At 37.9% G+C, this 16,196-nt stretch overlaps 1 protein-coding gene across 1 annotated transcript in view; it reads left to right on the top strand.

The window, feature by feature from the left end:
- The window catches only part of si:ch211-214p13.7, a 53,126-nt gene extending 38,823 nt beyond the window's left edge, over positions 1-14,303 (top strand). Inside the window, exons 3-4 of the mRNA XM_043700781.1 lie at positions 6,019-6,044; positions 11,205-14,303. Coding sequence (XP_043556716.1) covers positions 6,019-6,044; positions 11,205-11,387 — 209 coding nt within the window. The 3' untranslated portion in view covers positions 11,388-14,303. The remainder of the gene's footprint in view (positions 1-6,018; positions 6,045-11,204) is intronic.
- The last annotated feature ends 1,893 nt before the right edge of the window (positions 14,304-16,196 follow it).

Genomic DNA, 16,196 nt, shown 5'->3' with positions numbered 1-16,196 from the left:
CAAATGAAAATTACAATAGGGTAAATAACACTGGAGAGTTAAATATGTAGATCAAAGATTGGTGAAGGAGAAGGGTTTCATAGAATCCCTATTGTGTGGAAACAGTCCAATTGGCACAACAAGTCCACACCAACCCTTCCAAGAGTAATCCACCCAAACCCATTCCCTTAACTAATGCACCTAACCCTCACATCCCTGGACACTATGGGCAATTTAGCATGGCCAATTCACCTAACCTGCACACCTTTGGATGAAACTAGAGCACCAAGGGGAAATCCACACAGACACAGGAAGAATGTACAAATTCCATAGAGACTGGAATTAAACCCGGGTTCCTGGTGCTGTGAGACTGCAGTGCTAACCACTGAGCCATTGTGATTCATGTGGCACTGGTACCAGCACTGGGGAAAGAGGAAACTATTTCATTGAGATGGGCTTCATTTGAATCATGTTAGGAGCCTTATCATGGGAAGTTATATATCTAGGGTTGTTAATAAGGCTTTGACTTAATTACTAAAGGGGAGAGTTCAATTGAATGGAAGTTTACAAAATCAATAAGAAATGAGAGTGCAGAGATGAAGAGTAGTGAAGGGATGAACAATAACAAAGTGTAACAGGAGGGGACAGAAATCATATGCAAATGAATGCAGCAGAAGTTAGAAACACAGGAAGTAATAATGTTAAGCAGTCAAAGAGAAGGCTCATTATCTTAATGAAAATGGTATTTGTAACAAGATAGATGAGTGACAGCTGAAACAGAAACAGTAGAATATGACTTATTACGGAGTTGTGGTTGCAAGACTGGGAACATAATATTTCAAGCGTATTCAAAGTTCTGAAAAAGAATTAAAAAGGAAAAGGAGATGGGGTAGATTTGTGGTGATGGAGCATGGCAATGTAGATGCAATACACCAGGACGTGCAATCAGTTTGGGAGAAAGAAGGAATGGCAAGGGAAAGGAATCATGGGTGGGAGTTATTTATATGGCCCCTGAAGTGTTGCCTCCCTGTAGGACAAAGTGTAACATGAGAGAAAGCAGGGGCATATAAGAAGGGCATGATAGTTGTCATGGATGATTTTAATCTGCATATTTACTGGACAAAGGAGGTACACAAGGGTAAAATGCTGGACAGATTTCTCAGTTATTTCTTCTTAAAAAAATGACATTACCAGATCTAAAATTGCCTGTTCTCAGGCCTTGTAATTGTTGTAAAGTAAGATTAATGTGAAATCTAGTAATTAAGGACCCTCTAGTGGTTAGCAGTCACAACATGGTAGAGTTTCAAATTCAGTTTGAGGGAGAGCAATTCAGGTCTTAAGCCAGTGAGCTCAACTGAAATAAGGACAATTACAGAGAAAACTTAGTGGCAGGCCAGAGGATTGGGACATTTTGAAGAACCAGCAGCAAATGAGTAAAGAGTAGGGAGAAACCATGAAGACCATGAGGCCAGACGAAAAAGGAGCAGAATTAGGCCATTTGGCCCATTAGATCTGCCGTGCTATTTGATCATGACTGATACATTTCCTAACCCCATTCTCCCTGGTATCATGAATTCCCTTACTATTCAAGAACCTATCTACTTCTCTCTTAAATACACTCAATGACTTGGCTCCCACAACCCTCTATGGCAATGGGTTCCACAGATTGTCCTTCCTCTGACTGAACAAATGTCCCTATCTCTTTGTCCCTTTACTCTGAAGCCTTCATGACCTAGTCTCTCCTACTCTGGAAACATCTTCACTACATCCACTCTATCCAGGTCTCTCAGTATTCTGTAAGGCCCACACCATCCTCCTAAATTCCAATGAGTACAGACCCAGAGTGCTCAACTGCTCCTCATATAGGCAAGCCCTTCATTCCTGGGATGATTGTCATGAACCTCTTTTAAACTCCCTCCAACCCCGGCACATCCTTTCTTAGTTATGAAGCCCAAATCTGCTCACAATATTCCAATTGTGGTATGACCTCATTTGGCCTCATATGACCTTATACAGCCTCAGCAGTACATTTTTGCTGTTGTATTCTAGTCCTTTTGAAACGAATATTCACCTTACATTTGCCTTCCTAACTGCCAACTGAACTTTTATGTTAACTTTGAGAGAATCCTGAACTAGGATTCCAAGTCCCTTTGTACTTCAGATTTCCAAAGAGATTCCTGTTTAGAAAGTGGTCTACAACTCTATTCTTCTGATCAAAGTGCATAACCTCACACTTTCTCACATTATATTCTATCTGCCATTTCTTTGCCCGCTCTCCTAGACTTCCAAGTCCTTCTGCAACCTTCCCGACTTTCTCAATATTACGTATACTTTCATCCATTGTGAAAGTAAATTGGCACAAAATGTAAAAACAAACAGCAAGAAATACTACAGGTATGTAAAATGAAAGAGTGTAGCTAAAGTAGGTGTTCCAGAAGATATTTGATATGGTGCCACATAGAATGTTTAGCTCAAAACAGGAGCTCACTGTATTGGGGGTAATGTATTCACATAGTTTGAGGATTTGACATCACTCAAAAGACAGAGAGTCTGGATTGATGAGTCTTTTTCAGGTTGGAGAGATTTAACTAGTGGAGTGCCACAAGGACTAGTCTTAGGCCCCCAGTTACTTACTATCTATATTAATGACTGATGTATGGAAAAGGGCACAGAGTGCAATGTATCCAAATTTGCTGACAAAATAAAAATAGATGGGAGGGTGTTATGGACCAGACCAGACCCCCTCAAAATATTTTAAGAATACGAAAAGATAAGCCGAGACCCTATTGTTTTCTTATTTTAATTATCAATATAACATGCTGTGTTCCAGATGCAATTCAATTGGTCAAACTACTCGACATTAAGCGAAGCACGATTTATTGAAACATTTTAGTTAACATACAAAAAAAAACTCTTTTGGAAAACGTAACAGAATAATAGATACAGTACCTATTACTAATTAGCTGTTCCAATCTAGTAGTATCCTATGAACACACCTCTTGGCAAAAAGATAAACTTAGTTCTCACATGCAATAAATGCAGTAGGAAGAGAAATCCCAGCTTCTGGCTGTAACCAAGGGAGGGGGAAAGTAGCTACTTCTGCAAAGCTCCATCAGCTTCTGCTGAATCTAAAAGCTAAGAAAAACTAGAAGTCCTGGTCTCTGAGAGCTGGCCACACCCATCTAGGCTGCTTCTATTCCAACTTTAAAAAAAATCTCTTTTAGTTACCACAGACTGCTCTTTACCTCCCGTTCAATCTCTCTCTTGAAAGAGACTAGGACAAAATACACATCTTAAAGCCACAGCATTGTCACAAGGGCAATTTGTCATCAGGACATTAGGTATCAGCAAGGGGTTATAGATAGATTCAATGAATGGCCAAAATCTTGGTAAATGGGGTTTACTTTTGGAAATTGTGAGCTTTCAGTGCACTTTGACAGGACAAATCAAATGGCAGATTATTTTTTAAAATGGAAAGATAATCCCAAAAGGTGCAGTGCGGAGGCAACGAAGTAATCTTATGCATGAAATAACATGCAGGTGCAGCAAGTAATTCAGAAGGTAAATAAAATTTTGGCCTTTATTAATAATATAAAAAATAATGAAGTCTTGTTTCTACTATCCATAGTTTTGGTTCCTGTATTTAGAAAGTATTCAATAACATGGAAGGCATTTCAAAGAGATTCACTTGGCTGATTCCTGGGCTGGTGTGATTGACTTACCAAGAGCAGTCAAATATTTTTTAGCTTTTATTTATTTGAGATTAGAAGAATGAGGGTTTATCTTGTTGAAACATGTCACATTTTGAGAAGACTTGACAGGGTTAATGTTGAAACCATGTTTCCCCCTTATTGTTGGGGAATCTCGAACTGGGAGATACAGTTCCAGATGAAGGAGACATCATTTAAAAACCAAAATGTGAAGGATATTTTTTCTCCCAAATTGTAGTGACTGACTGGAAGTCTTGAGTTGTAGAGGCTAGATCACTGAATATTTACAGAGAAAGTAGATACATTTTGAAATATCAGAGTTGAAGGCTCTGAGGAGCTGACACAAAAGAGAGGTTGAGGGCTTGGGCAGAGCAGCCGTGATTCTTTGAATGGCAGGGCACTATTCCGAGGCCGTGGCGAACATCTGCCCTATTACTTACGCTGTTAAGTTCAAATCTATTGTAAAGGCTGCAACAATTAATTCCATGTCAAAATATCCCAAGTTGAATTTTGATCACTTAGAACATGAGCAGGGAATGTATGAGACCCAAAGAAGTGGGAGGTGAGGTAGTGGTGAGAAATTGGGTATGGGCAGGTCCATTACCTTGCTGACCTCCCGTGAATTTTACAAGTGGTGGGAAAGGTGGTTGTTGGTTCCACTGCCTTTAGTGGAAATGAGTGCTTTAAATGGCCAAGTCAGAGCAGGAGAGCACTTTATTTACTACATGAGGAGACCACTCGGGGTATTTTGCGGCCTCCTTGCAGATTCAGCATGATGAGGGGCCTTTTGACTGAATACCAAGAGGTCTACCAAGGTGAATCATAGTTTCCCCTCCTCTAATCACTTCTTGGGGCTGGGATCTCGAACCTTACAGAGACAGGACAGCTGACTGCATGTAAAATCAGGTCTGTATTCTATAATAAGCAGAAGGATGATTGTCCTGACTTTCCATCCAGGAGGCATTGTCATCATTTTCCTATAAAGTTATCAATAGATTGTAATTTACAGCTGATGAAGTTGTTCAGTTGCAGTACTGAATTTTTCTTTACTACAATCTTTATCATCGATATTCCATCAACAGGATTACACTATCCAGACAAATCCAAATTAAAACTATCCCATACAGCCTAGCTTTACATTGTATAATGTTACTCTTTTCCTCATCGCACATTGTGGGAGCACCAAGATATTTAAGCAGTCAGAATCCCTGAAATCACTGACTTTGTGAAGACTTTTGCTTACCAATGGATTAATAAAACCATTTTAGCTAATATTAGAAACAGAGAAAAACACAAGTGGCTGAGATACTTTGTGTTTCCAAAATATATCTCTGACATCACCAATCAATGCCAGATTGTGTCAGTTCCTTGCAGCTTTCAAATAAGCTTCATGCATGTAATTTGAGTTTGTTGAGTGATCCTTCTTTTTCCTTCCCATTGTGTTGTTCAATGCTTTTAAATAGGCTTGTATCTCCAGGTTCTTTGCATCCATTTTATTTCTTAGCACATTTTTGAATATGAAGTTTCATTGAGGTTAACACAGCTTTGTTAGTGTGGTTATCATATGTGTTTAGCTCCACTTTTCCAACTTTTGGCCTCTGACTAAGCATTCAACAGTTTGAAAGTGTGACTTGCCTCACAAACCTATGTTTCCTGTAGAAAAACAACTTTTAGTATGCTTTGTTTTACTTTGTACATGTCATTAGCCTTTGTAAAGCATATAGTGTAGGATTTGGTCAGTATTTAAATTCAGGCAAGTTATGTCAATCCTGCACTTTTACAATTTCTTTTAGTCAGTTTAGTATCATTTAAATACCTACAATATTGTTAAATGCAATTACTGTTTAAGAGGGACTCCTGTCTAAGAAAAGCAGGTTGTTGAGACTACATGGTTTGCTGACAGAGTTCCCAATTTCCCCCAATGAGCTCAGGGGCTGCAACCAATGATTAGCAGAGAGCAACGTGGGTATTCTAAGATCTCCAGATATTCATTTTGATCCTAACAGTTCAAGCAGGTTGTGAATGTGACCCTTGTGCTCAAAAATCACAGCTATGCAATACCACACCTGCTGTCTTGAATTTGATGCTAATGTCTCAACATAATCTGTTAAATGTTTTTAAAAATGAATTTAGTGTAACATGGCACATTTCTTCTGTTTATAAATATTTCACTTAAATCGAAGTTGTGAAATAGAATATTGTGACTTCCTTACATTGGCTTTATGTTTTATCACCCTGATTTTGATTTAGTCAATATAGTATTTTTGTGTCATTTTTAATGTAAAAGACTGAAATTTTATGATCTCAGACAATACATTTTCAATTCTAGATGAACGGCAGGAAACTGAATCAAAAGTAAGTATCCATATATTTTGTGTACCTTATCATACATCAAAAGCTTTAATCAAATGAAATTGACAATATGTAATTCTTTTGCTCTTTCTTCCTTTATGCAATCTCTGGAATTAAAGTATCAATGTCTTTGTGAAATTCCTGGATGAACCCTTTAACTTGTTGGTGAATGTACAGTTCAACAAAGCAGACTCCATCAGAACATATCGTTGCATTCCTTAAATGTGGATCAATTGTGATAAAAATCCTTCCATAATGAATATAATTTTTTCCAAATTCACCCAAGAAATACTGGAAAATGTAGCAGGTCAGACAGCATCTGGAAAGGTATAAAGGTGTCCTGGCCAAATATTGTGAATGGGACTTCCTTCATCTTTTTATAGATGCTGCCTGATCGGCCAGAGCGTTTCCAATGTCTTTCATTGTGACTTCAGGTTTGCAGTACCTACAGTATTTTGCTTTACATTTTGTTAAGTGTTTTTATGTGAAGACAGTGGCTATTTAACTGAATCAATGAAGGGGGAAATGAGTACAAAACCAATATTTAGAATTAAAGATGTAAATACAAATATCAACGTGAAAAAAAGCAAGATCAAAATATTCCTCCAAAATCGTCTTCAGGAATATTTTCATCAGTAAATCTGTTAGGTGAGAGGAGAATCATTTCATTTTTATTTATCTTTTATTTTCATTGTTGGTGATGTTCATAATATGTTATTTAACGTTGTGTCCTGCTCCCTTGTGCATGTGTGCTTTTTCATAAATTATTCAATGCTGCATGTTGAACTTAGTTAAAAATCACACAACACAAAGTTATAGTCCAACAGGTTTATTTGGAAGCACTACCTTTCAGCGGGTTGCTCCTTCATCAGGTGGTTGTGCAGAATCTGATCTTGATCACAGAATTTATAGCCAAAGGAATCCAGTGTCATGGAGATGTGACACAATAAACAACTTTCGATGAAATCTTTCATCTTTTGGAATGGGATATGCTGGTTTCTGTTCTTTGATATGTAAATCCGAGAACTTCTTTTAAATCACACTCTCAAGATAGCTCAGCTTTTCTAACAATAGGTGTGAAGTCTGTCTGTGTCCCAATGCTATATCATACTGACAAGGCCCCTGTATAGTTTTATAGAGTTTTACATAGATTCATGCAGTTTTGGAGTGGCAGAGCTAGTATACAGATGAGTGTGTGAGTGCATGTGATAGAGTGTGTGTGTGTGTGTATATGTGTATATGTAAGCTTGGTTAAGTGTGTGTGTGTGAGTGTGATGGGGTATGTGTCTGTGAGAAGGTGCATGTGTGGGTGTGAGTGCGGAGTGTGTATGTGTGTCCATATGACAGAGTGCTTGTGTATGAGAGAGGGTCCGTGTGGATGCATGAGTATGTAGGAGTGTGTGTGTGCGTGTGTGTATGTGTGTGTGCATGTGTGTGTGTGTGTGCACGTGTGTGCGTGCATGTGTGTGTGCACGTGTGTGTGTGTGTGTGTGTGTCGTGCAGTGGGGTCACCTGTAGTGTGACATGAACCTAAGATCCCGGTTGAGGTCATCCCCTGGGTACTGAACTTTGCAATCAGCTTCTGCTCACCCACGGAGACTCTCCCTCATACAAAAGCTCTCTCACATATGCACACACATGCACCCCCCACACATGCACGCTCTCACAGACACATACCCGATCACACTCACACACACACTTAACCAAGCTGACACACACTCTATCACATGCACTCACATGCACACTCACTCTGCCCCTCCTACACACGCTCATATAAATTTATGGGGTAAATTTGTTTTTGCAGAATTACATTTTATTTTGCTCAAAGACTGCATGAATCCATGTAAAACTCTGTAAAACCATGTAGAAGGCTTGTCAGTCTGACTCAACATTGGATCGCAGACAGACTTCATACCTATAGTTAGAAAAGCTGAGCTATCTTGTGAATGATTTGGAGGTGCTGGTGTTGGACTGGGGTGTACAAAGTTAAAAAAAGTCACACAATACCAGGTTATAGTCCAACAGCTTTATTTGGAAGAACTAGCTTTCAGAGTGCTGCTCCTTCATCAACCACCTGATGAAGGAGCAGCACTCTGAAAGCTAGTGCTTCCAAATAAACCTGTTGGACTATAACCTGGTATTGTGTGACTTTTTTTACCTTATCTTGAGAATGTAATTTAAAAGAAGTTCTGTGATTTATATGTCAAAGAACAGAAATCAGCATATCCCATTCTAAATTATGAAAGATTTCATCTAAATTTGTTTAATGTATCATATCTCCATGACACTGGACTCCTTTGGCTATAAATTCTGTGATCATAATCTTATTTTCCACAACCAGTTCTTTGAGAAGGCGACGAAACAGGTGGATGAGGGTAAAGCAGTTGATGTGGTGTATATGGATTTCAGTAAGGCGTTTGATAGGATTCCCCATGGTAGGCTACTACACAAAATACAGACTGAGGGTGATTTAGCGGTTTGGATCAGAAATTGGCTAGCTGAAAGAAGGCAGAGAGTAGTGGTTGATGGGAAATTTTCATCCTGGAGTTCAGTTACTAGTGGGATACTGCAAGGATCTGTTTTGGGTCCACTGTTGTTTGTCATTTATCTAAATCACCTGGATGAGAGAATAAAGGATGGGTTAGTAAATTTGCAGATGACAGTAAGGTCGGTAGAGTTGTAGATAGTGATGAAGAATGTTGTAGGTTACAGAAGGACATAGATAAGCTGCAGAGCTGGGCTAAGAGATGGCAAATGGAGTTTAATTGGGAAACGTGTGAGGTGATTCACTTTGGAAGGAGAAACAGGAATGCACGTGGGGACATAGCTTTAAATTGAGGAGTGGTAGATATAGGTCAGATGTCAGTGGCAGTTTCTTTACTCAGAGTATAGTAGGGGCGTGGAATGCACTGCTTGCAACAGTCATAGACTTGCCAATTTTAAGAGCATTTAAATCATCATTGGATAGACATATGGATGAGAATGGAATAGTGTAGGTTATTTGGGCTTCAGATTGGTTCCACAGGTTGGTGCAAAATCGAGGGCTGAAGGGCCTGTTCTGTGATGTAATGCTTGATATTCTATGTTGCAACCACCTGATGAAGGAGAGGTGTTCCAAATGCGAGTGCTTCTATATAAACCTGTTGGACTATAACCAGGTGTTGTGGGATGTTTAAGTTTGTCCACCTCAGTCCAACACCGGCACCTCCAAGTCATATTTAACTCAGAAATTAGTAAATCATAACAACTTTAATAAAGCATTTTCATTTGGTAATCTTTCCATTCAGCCTCACATAAACCTCTTGTTCAGAGTGAAGTAATATCAATATGTTGTTAATTTCATAGATGTCATGATATCAGAGGAGCCAGACTATGCCACTGGGGGCAGGCCAATACTCAATAGTATGGAAAAGGTGGCACTGTCTGTCAATGTGTTAGGGAAAGGGTGATGAATGTTTGTGCCTAAATGATTTTTCATAGTGATCCTGTCTTGGTGAATGTTCTGAGACTCCAGACCTATCGAAGTGGAGGTAGGGTGGGGATCAGGAAGGGGAGCACAGGGTAGCGGGTCAAAGACATGTGAGAGCTGAGGGTGATGGGGAAAGGTATTAGGTGTGGGGGGATAGTGGGTGGGAGTTGTTGAATCCGCGGGGCTTTTGAGTAAAACAAAATCTGTTTTGTTCTTATAGTTTAGAGTACAGGTTGTAATCAAAACAGATGATCAGATTGTGTTCCCAAAAAAAGAGAAAATGCTGGAAGATCTCAGCAAGTCTGGCAGTATCTGTAAGGAGAGAAAAGAGCTGACTTTTCGAGTCTAACTGACCCTTTGTCAAAGCATCCCCACTAATTTGCTTTGATCAGATTGTGTTATTTTAAGAGACAATCACAAAAGGCCATTGAGTAATTCAAAGCCTCCAGTTCAGTTCATTGGACATTGAGAAAGAAAACTTCTGTAGTGTTGAACAGGAGACGGGGAAGGCTGGGCTGGTGTTTCAGCAATGTTGTTAGATTGCGATTAAAGCTAGCTGGAAACAGTTATTTTCAGGAGAATCATCTTTATACCATGATAGAGACGTCTTGAAAGCGTACCAGCTTCTGAACAGGGGGGCCTCCAGGACCACTGAACTGAAGGGGGCCATGAAAAGCCACAGCCTGTAGTGCTGTAAAAGTGAAACAAAGTTACCTTCACTCAGTTCTTGGACCAGTTCTGCACAGTCTGCCTGTGGGAGCAACATCCAACTGTTTAACTCCAGAAGCCGTTGGAGCGGCTGAGTCTGACATCAAGTTTTGAACTCTTCATAACAGAAATGGAATGCTAAACAAGCCAGGCTTGCAATGACTGTAGAGACTGATCTTGTTTCTATCATTATCCTTACTTTAAATCACTATCTGTACTTTGCTAATAACAAAATCACTTTTTACTTACTTAACTTCTAGTAATTGTTGAATAGTACACTAACATTTAGTTTGTTTGAAACATGACATTGCTACTGATTCCTTTGAAATCAAACTAAAAGGGAGCTGATAGAAATTCTTATCTTCTTTGAAGATATGCCTGCTATGTAGTCATGATGCTTGTATAGTAAAAGATATTGTGTGGATTCATTCTTTGAGAAAGTAACTGGTATTTCAAATTTCTTTTAAAAATATAATGGTCTAGACTAATATCATAGCAATGTGATGAGAGGTTGACTGAATTAGGCAAATACTGTCTGCAATTCAGAGGAATTGTAAGTTATATCATTGAAAAATATAAGGTTTTGAAGGGGCTAAACAGGTCAGACAGTGAGATGTTGTTTCCTGTAGATTGGGAAACTAAAATATGGAACAAAGTCTCGGGACTTGGTGTTCATTCATCCAAGATTGTGTTGAGAAGAAATGTCTTCATTCATATAGGGTAATAAATCATTTAAATTCCCTATCATAGAAAGTATGAATATTTTCTATCACCAGACAGATTTTTGTCTTTCTGGAAACTGAGGGAAATGGGGGGGCGGACAGATAAGTAAGTTGAAGTAAAAAATCAGCCATAATCATACTGAATAGCAAAGTAGATTCTACCGCCATATGGTCTTCTCGTGCTCTGATCTCAAATGTTCTTTTATCCATTGTATTAATATTAGCTTTCATGCATTATTCATCCTTGTTTATTCCCTATTTCAGAAAAATGAAGAAATCTTGTATGTTACAGTAGAACACAACAACCCAACACAACATATTTCAAATGAAGTGAATCTAAGGGATGACAACACTTGTGAATATGCAGTGATCAACTATAATTGCAAGCAAGACACCACCATATCCGAACAAGATACTCAAGAATATGAGGAAGTGATACCCAATTAATGGGACAGAGGGGCAGTTCCATATCATCACAGCTTATTATCTGACGGTGCAGACTGCTCAGCTTTGCTGGTGATTATGAAAACAACAAATACTGTTTCGTGACTTTACCACTCAGACTAGGAATTGTTTCATTGATTTATTGCCTTCAGAGATGAAGATTTAAATTGAGAATTATTCTGGTGTTTTCTTTGTTGATTTGGACTGTTATGGCTGTTTTTCAGGATGGGAGTAATGCACCACTTTCTCCTGCATCCTCTTTGTTTCTCATTTGTGTTGACAACCAGACATCATTTAATTCAGTAAATGAGATTCTTGGGCTCAGTGGTGAAGCACCATAGGCCTTGAGGAGAGGTGCCCACAAACATATAGCAATCTGTGTACACACAATTTCCACGTTATTATGATCTCACTAATATTGCAGAAGTCAGATACCAGAGTGAAACTAGGCTCAGTAGATCTTAAGCTTTAATTTTGCAATTTGTTTACTGTGTGGTTAGTCAATGAACATATTCACATAAGACTGTCAATGTACTTTTAGTAAAAGAACATTATTTTCCTACATAAAAGGAAGATAAAGCCCCACACATACACATATAAAAAGAAAATTTGGAAAGATCTTGTCACAATCAGTAAAATGAAAGATTCCACGCTTTTCCTGGCAATATACACTCAATCCCACTGAAGTATCACTCCCCTTTCCACTTTAACTTTTCTGACTGAACTGACAATACAATACGAATTTCCTTTTGGTGACTTTCTGCACATTCAACAAATATGAATCTCTCACCAAGACACATGGACAGGCTAATTCTTTGACCTTACTCTGACTTTGAGAAAGTGAGGACTGCAAATGCTGGAGATCAGAGTCAAAAAGTGTGGTGCTAGAAAAGCACAGCAGGTCAGGCAGCATCCGAGGAGCAGGAGAATTAACATTCCGAGCAGAAGCTCTTCGCCAGGACTCTGACTTTAGCTGTTTTGAGGCAGCAAAAACATAAGACCTCTTTCCAGCTCTGATGGCTTGAAAACTTCCAAAATTAAAATCTGCACCTTGAGTAGAATAGAAATTTTATTTTCTGAACTTGGCTGTTGCTGTCTGTCTTTTTAATGTAGGCCAAAACAGCTTACGTTAACAGTAAACAGCAATTATCTCACCAGATAGTATGTTCACTCATTAGTTTATATCATTTGATTTCCTGGAAAGTTTGTCTTTAGCTCTGTATTCAAACTGGGTTTCTGACCCTTTCATAAAAACAACACATCCGAACTTCATAACATTGAAAAATGAAATACTATTCACCTCGACATCAAAATTCAAGTTCACAAAATAACAATAATATGTTATAAACGTTCATTACAATGTCCTGATTTATTAATTTAATGCTAGCACAAATCAAGGGAATCTCTGCTGTCCAGCCACAGTTATGAGACAGGTTAAGCAGTCATTTGCAATGCAGAATTCTCAAAGACAACAAACCAGGAAATATCTACATGGATTATCATTCGTTATTTTTATAAGTCTATCATTAGGACAAAATAAACAGTTTTGTTTATTTAGAATCTAGAAGGTGATTTATAATCGATTTTTAAAATAATTTTTATTCAAAACTTTGGGATTTTTATCATGATTGATATCACTCAAATAAAACAAAGTTTTTCAGGCTAGAGAAATTCTTTAGCAATAATAAGCTTGGAATTCACTGTTCAAAACCCATATGAACAGGTCATAACTTTTTAAGTTTTTTAACAATGATCTTAAAAGATGCTTGGAAAGTTTTCATCAGACTAAGTGATTTCCAAAGACTACTGACAGCAACTTCTGATTTCATTTAACCACACATGCACAGATGCCAAAGTTGTTGTCAGTTTCACAGCTGTAAAAACAGCAAATTCTGTCATAATTACAGCTAAAAAATCTAGGCCAGCTAGTTTTCTGTTCTGCTTTCTGATCCCAATTGATAAGTAGTTGGAACAAACTGGGAAGAATCTAAGATGTTGAAATCTAATTTTTACAGTGGACTTCAAATATGCAAGTGATCCAGTGATAGATTTGACAATGCATTCACTTTTACCCATTCATTTTATATAGAATTCCTGTTTCAAGTATACAATATAGTTAGTCATCTACTTCTTAATGCTTAATATGTCAAATGTAATTAACCCCGGCTGCATTTCATGTAAAGACACTAGTTTAAATTTAGTCTGAAATCTTTTTTCTCCTCAGTGTTTTCTGTTTTTGTTTAAATTAAGTGGGATAACAGATTATTTGTGAAGTGTTCTTGTTTTCCTTTGAAGTTCATAGAAATCCTTACCCAAGTATGAAATTCTTAGCAAGAAAATTATGGTAGTAGCATTTTCCCTGGAGAGCAGAACAAAATGAATACTGTTGAAATGTGGTTTGTTTTTCTATTGCAGTCATTGAAGCAAGGTTTAAAAACCAACTGACGATTTGCTGTCGTCCACTATCCAGAAAAATTTCACCTTCTAGAGATTTATGAGAATTCAAATGTTCTTCAATTTAAAGAAGGAAATTTTCAAATTAGATTTCCTTAAAATGTGGTCTGTTCTCTATGGTAAATGTAATTCAAATTTCTAGTGATTTTCTAGTTTCTAAGAATAGTTAGTAAAATTATTTTTTAATGAAGAAATATTTTCTGAATTTTATGTGGTTAAATAAAGATTGAAAATGCAATGATTTGTATCATTTTAAGACATAAATGACATGTTAATCATATCTTTACGCAAATGGATAATTTTGGTGTAACCTATCTATGGTGATACAACACAAACAGAAATTGTTGGACAAACTCTGTAGGCCTGGCAACATCTGTAAAAACAGTGTTAATGTTTTGCATCCATTGATCTTTCTTACAAGAATGTATTTGTTTCAGATCTTCAGCATCTCTTGTTCTTTGTTTTGTTTTACTATCTATTTCCATATTTATTCATATTTTCAATAACAGGCGACTTTAGGGTGGCATGGTGGCTCACTAGTTAGCATTGCTCCTCACAGCACCAGGAACCCAGGTACAATTCCATCCTCAGGTGACTATCTGGAGTTTGCATGTTCTCTGTAGAGTCTGCGTAAGTTTCCTCCAGGTGTTCTGGTTTCCTATAGAAAGATGTGTAGCTTTGGCTGCTTGGCCATGTTGAATTGCCCATAGTATCTACAGATGTGCAGTTCAGATGGATTAGCCATGGGAAATGCAAGGTTACAATGACGGAGTTGGTCTGGGTGGAACGGTCTTCAGAAGGTTGGTATGGGCTGAATGGCCTGTTTCTACACTGTAGTGATTTTATGATAATATTTCCATTCCCTATATACTTCACTTGAGACCCACCAGGAGGCCAAATTAAGTAATAACTGAATTCAATGTTGCCCTGGAAGTGCCCAATAGCCAATGGCAGACAGCAATAATTTTGATGTGCCAGAAGAAGCATTCCTGGATCCTCGAAAAATCTATGCCTTTATTGAATCTTGAATTAGGCTGCCTGTTATCTCAGAAAAATGGGCAGAGCCTGTGCAGTACCCAACTCTATAACCTATTGGACTATAACTTGGTGCTGTGTGTTTTTCAACTTGTCCACCCCAGTCCAATACCAGCATCTCCACATAATAATTCCTCCATGATATTGTTCCCACAACTAGAGAGAACCCAGATTTTTGTATAAACAGCTTCCTGTTTCAAGCTATTATGTTGTACTCCTATTTACAGAGTCAGCTGAACATTGCATTAGACAAGCCTTGGGAGTCTAATGAGCAGTCAAAGTCCATCCTTTTCTGAATTTCTACTGTCAATTCTCAACTTTAAGGCACAGAATGGGCAGACAGTAGTTAAAACTGTACCTTATCTTCAGAGATAGGTATGATCAGTTGTTACATATGTGAGAAATATTTACTTATGAATAAATGTGTCACAGCAGTAACAGACTAATAGGAAACTAAATGGGAATTAAAAGTGATTAATATAATAGATGGATTTTGAGCAAACAACGTAATTAAATGTCCAAAACAATCTCTCTGCTTGGGTAGAAACAACTAAAATTAAGTTACTGATAAATGTCTCTTGTTTGAAAAATAGACGCAGGAAATGCCATTTGTTTAGAGAAAGTTTACGAAATGACATGTTGTATTATGTAAATTGTATATGCATGTATTTTACATCAAAATAACTGGATCTCAGGTAGAGTTGGGCCTTAGGAATGGATTAGTCTACTAACTTCTGTCAAAATGTCTTTATCCCCTCTCTTACTGCAAATATTTCTATCCACCTATCAGAACAGTAGATATTATAGAGTAAATTCATCAAGAGTATTCTTCCAGTTAAGAACCACACTAAATGGTTATGTGGGTTAAAGGTATGGGGGCAACCAAGTAGAAGTAGTTCCTGACAATGTGCTTTTGACCAAGGCTATCTACAAAAAAAACCCAAAAAGCACCAATATGATAAGCTGTTGTTAAGAAGCTGTGCTTCTGGGAAGGCTTTTGAGGATGTATTACTAATATCTAGGCAGCTATTCATTAGCTAGATCTGTTTAGTGAGGCTGACATGATACTTACCAGGCTTTCCTGAAAGTGAATAAATGTCCTGTGTAGTGTGGCACTTGGCCAAATGTAATTCATATCATGTGTAGTGGGAGCTTAACTCAGGTTGGGAATGATAGGAATACAATACTTGATGTCAGTGGTACACAGTTAAAAATTGTTTTGTATACACCTATTCTTAGGACATGGCTGATGCTAACAAGTTCTTATTTATTGCTTATCACTATTTCCCAGGAGAATGTTGGGTCTTGTTGAGCTGCTGCAAT

The sequence above is a fragment of the Chiloscyllium plagiosum genome, chromosome 12 (genome assembly GCF_004010195.1).
Source record: "Chiloscyllium plagiosum isolate BGI_BamShark_2017 chromosome 12, ASM401019v2, whole genome shotgun sequence".
NCBI lineage: Eukaryota > Metazoa > Chordata > Chondrichthyes > Orectolobiformes > Hemiscylliidae > Chiloscyllium > Chiloscyllium plagiosum.
The sequence above is the reverse complement of the archived record's forward strand: the minus strand, read 5'-3'. Positions and strand labels throughout refer to the sequence as shown.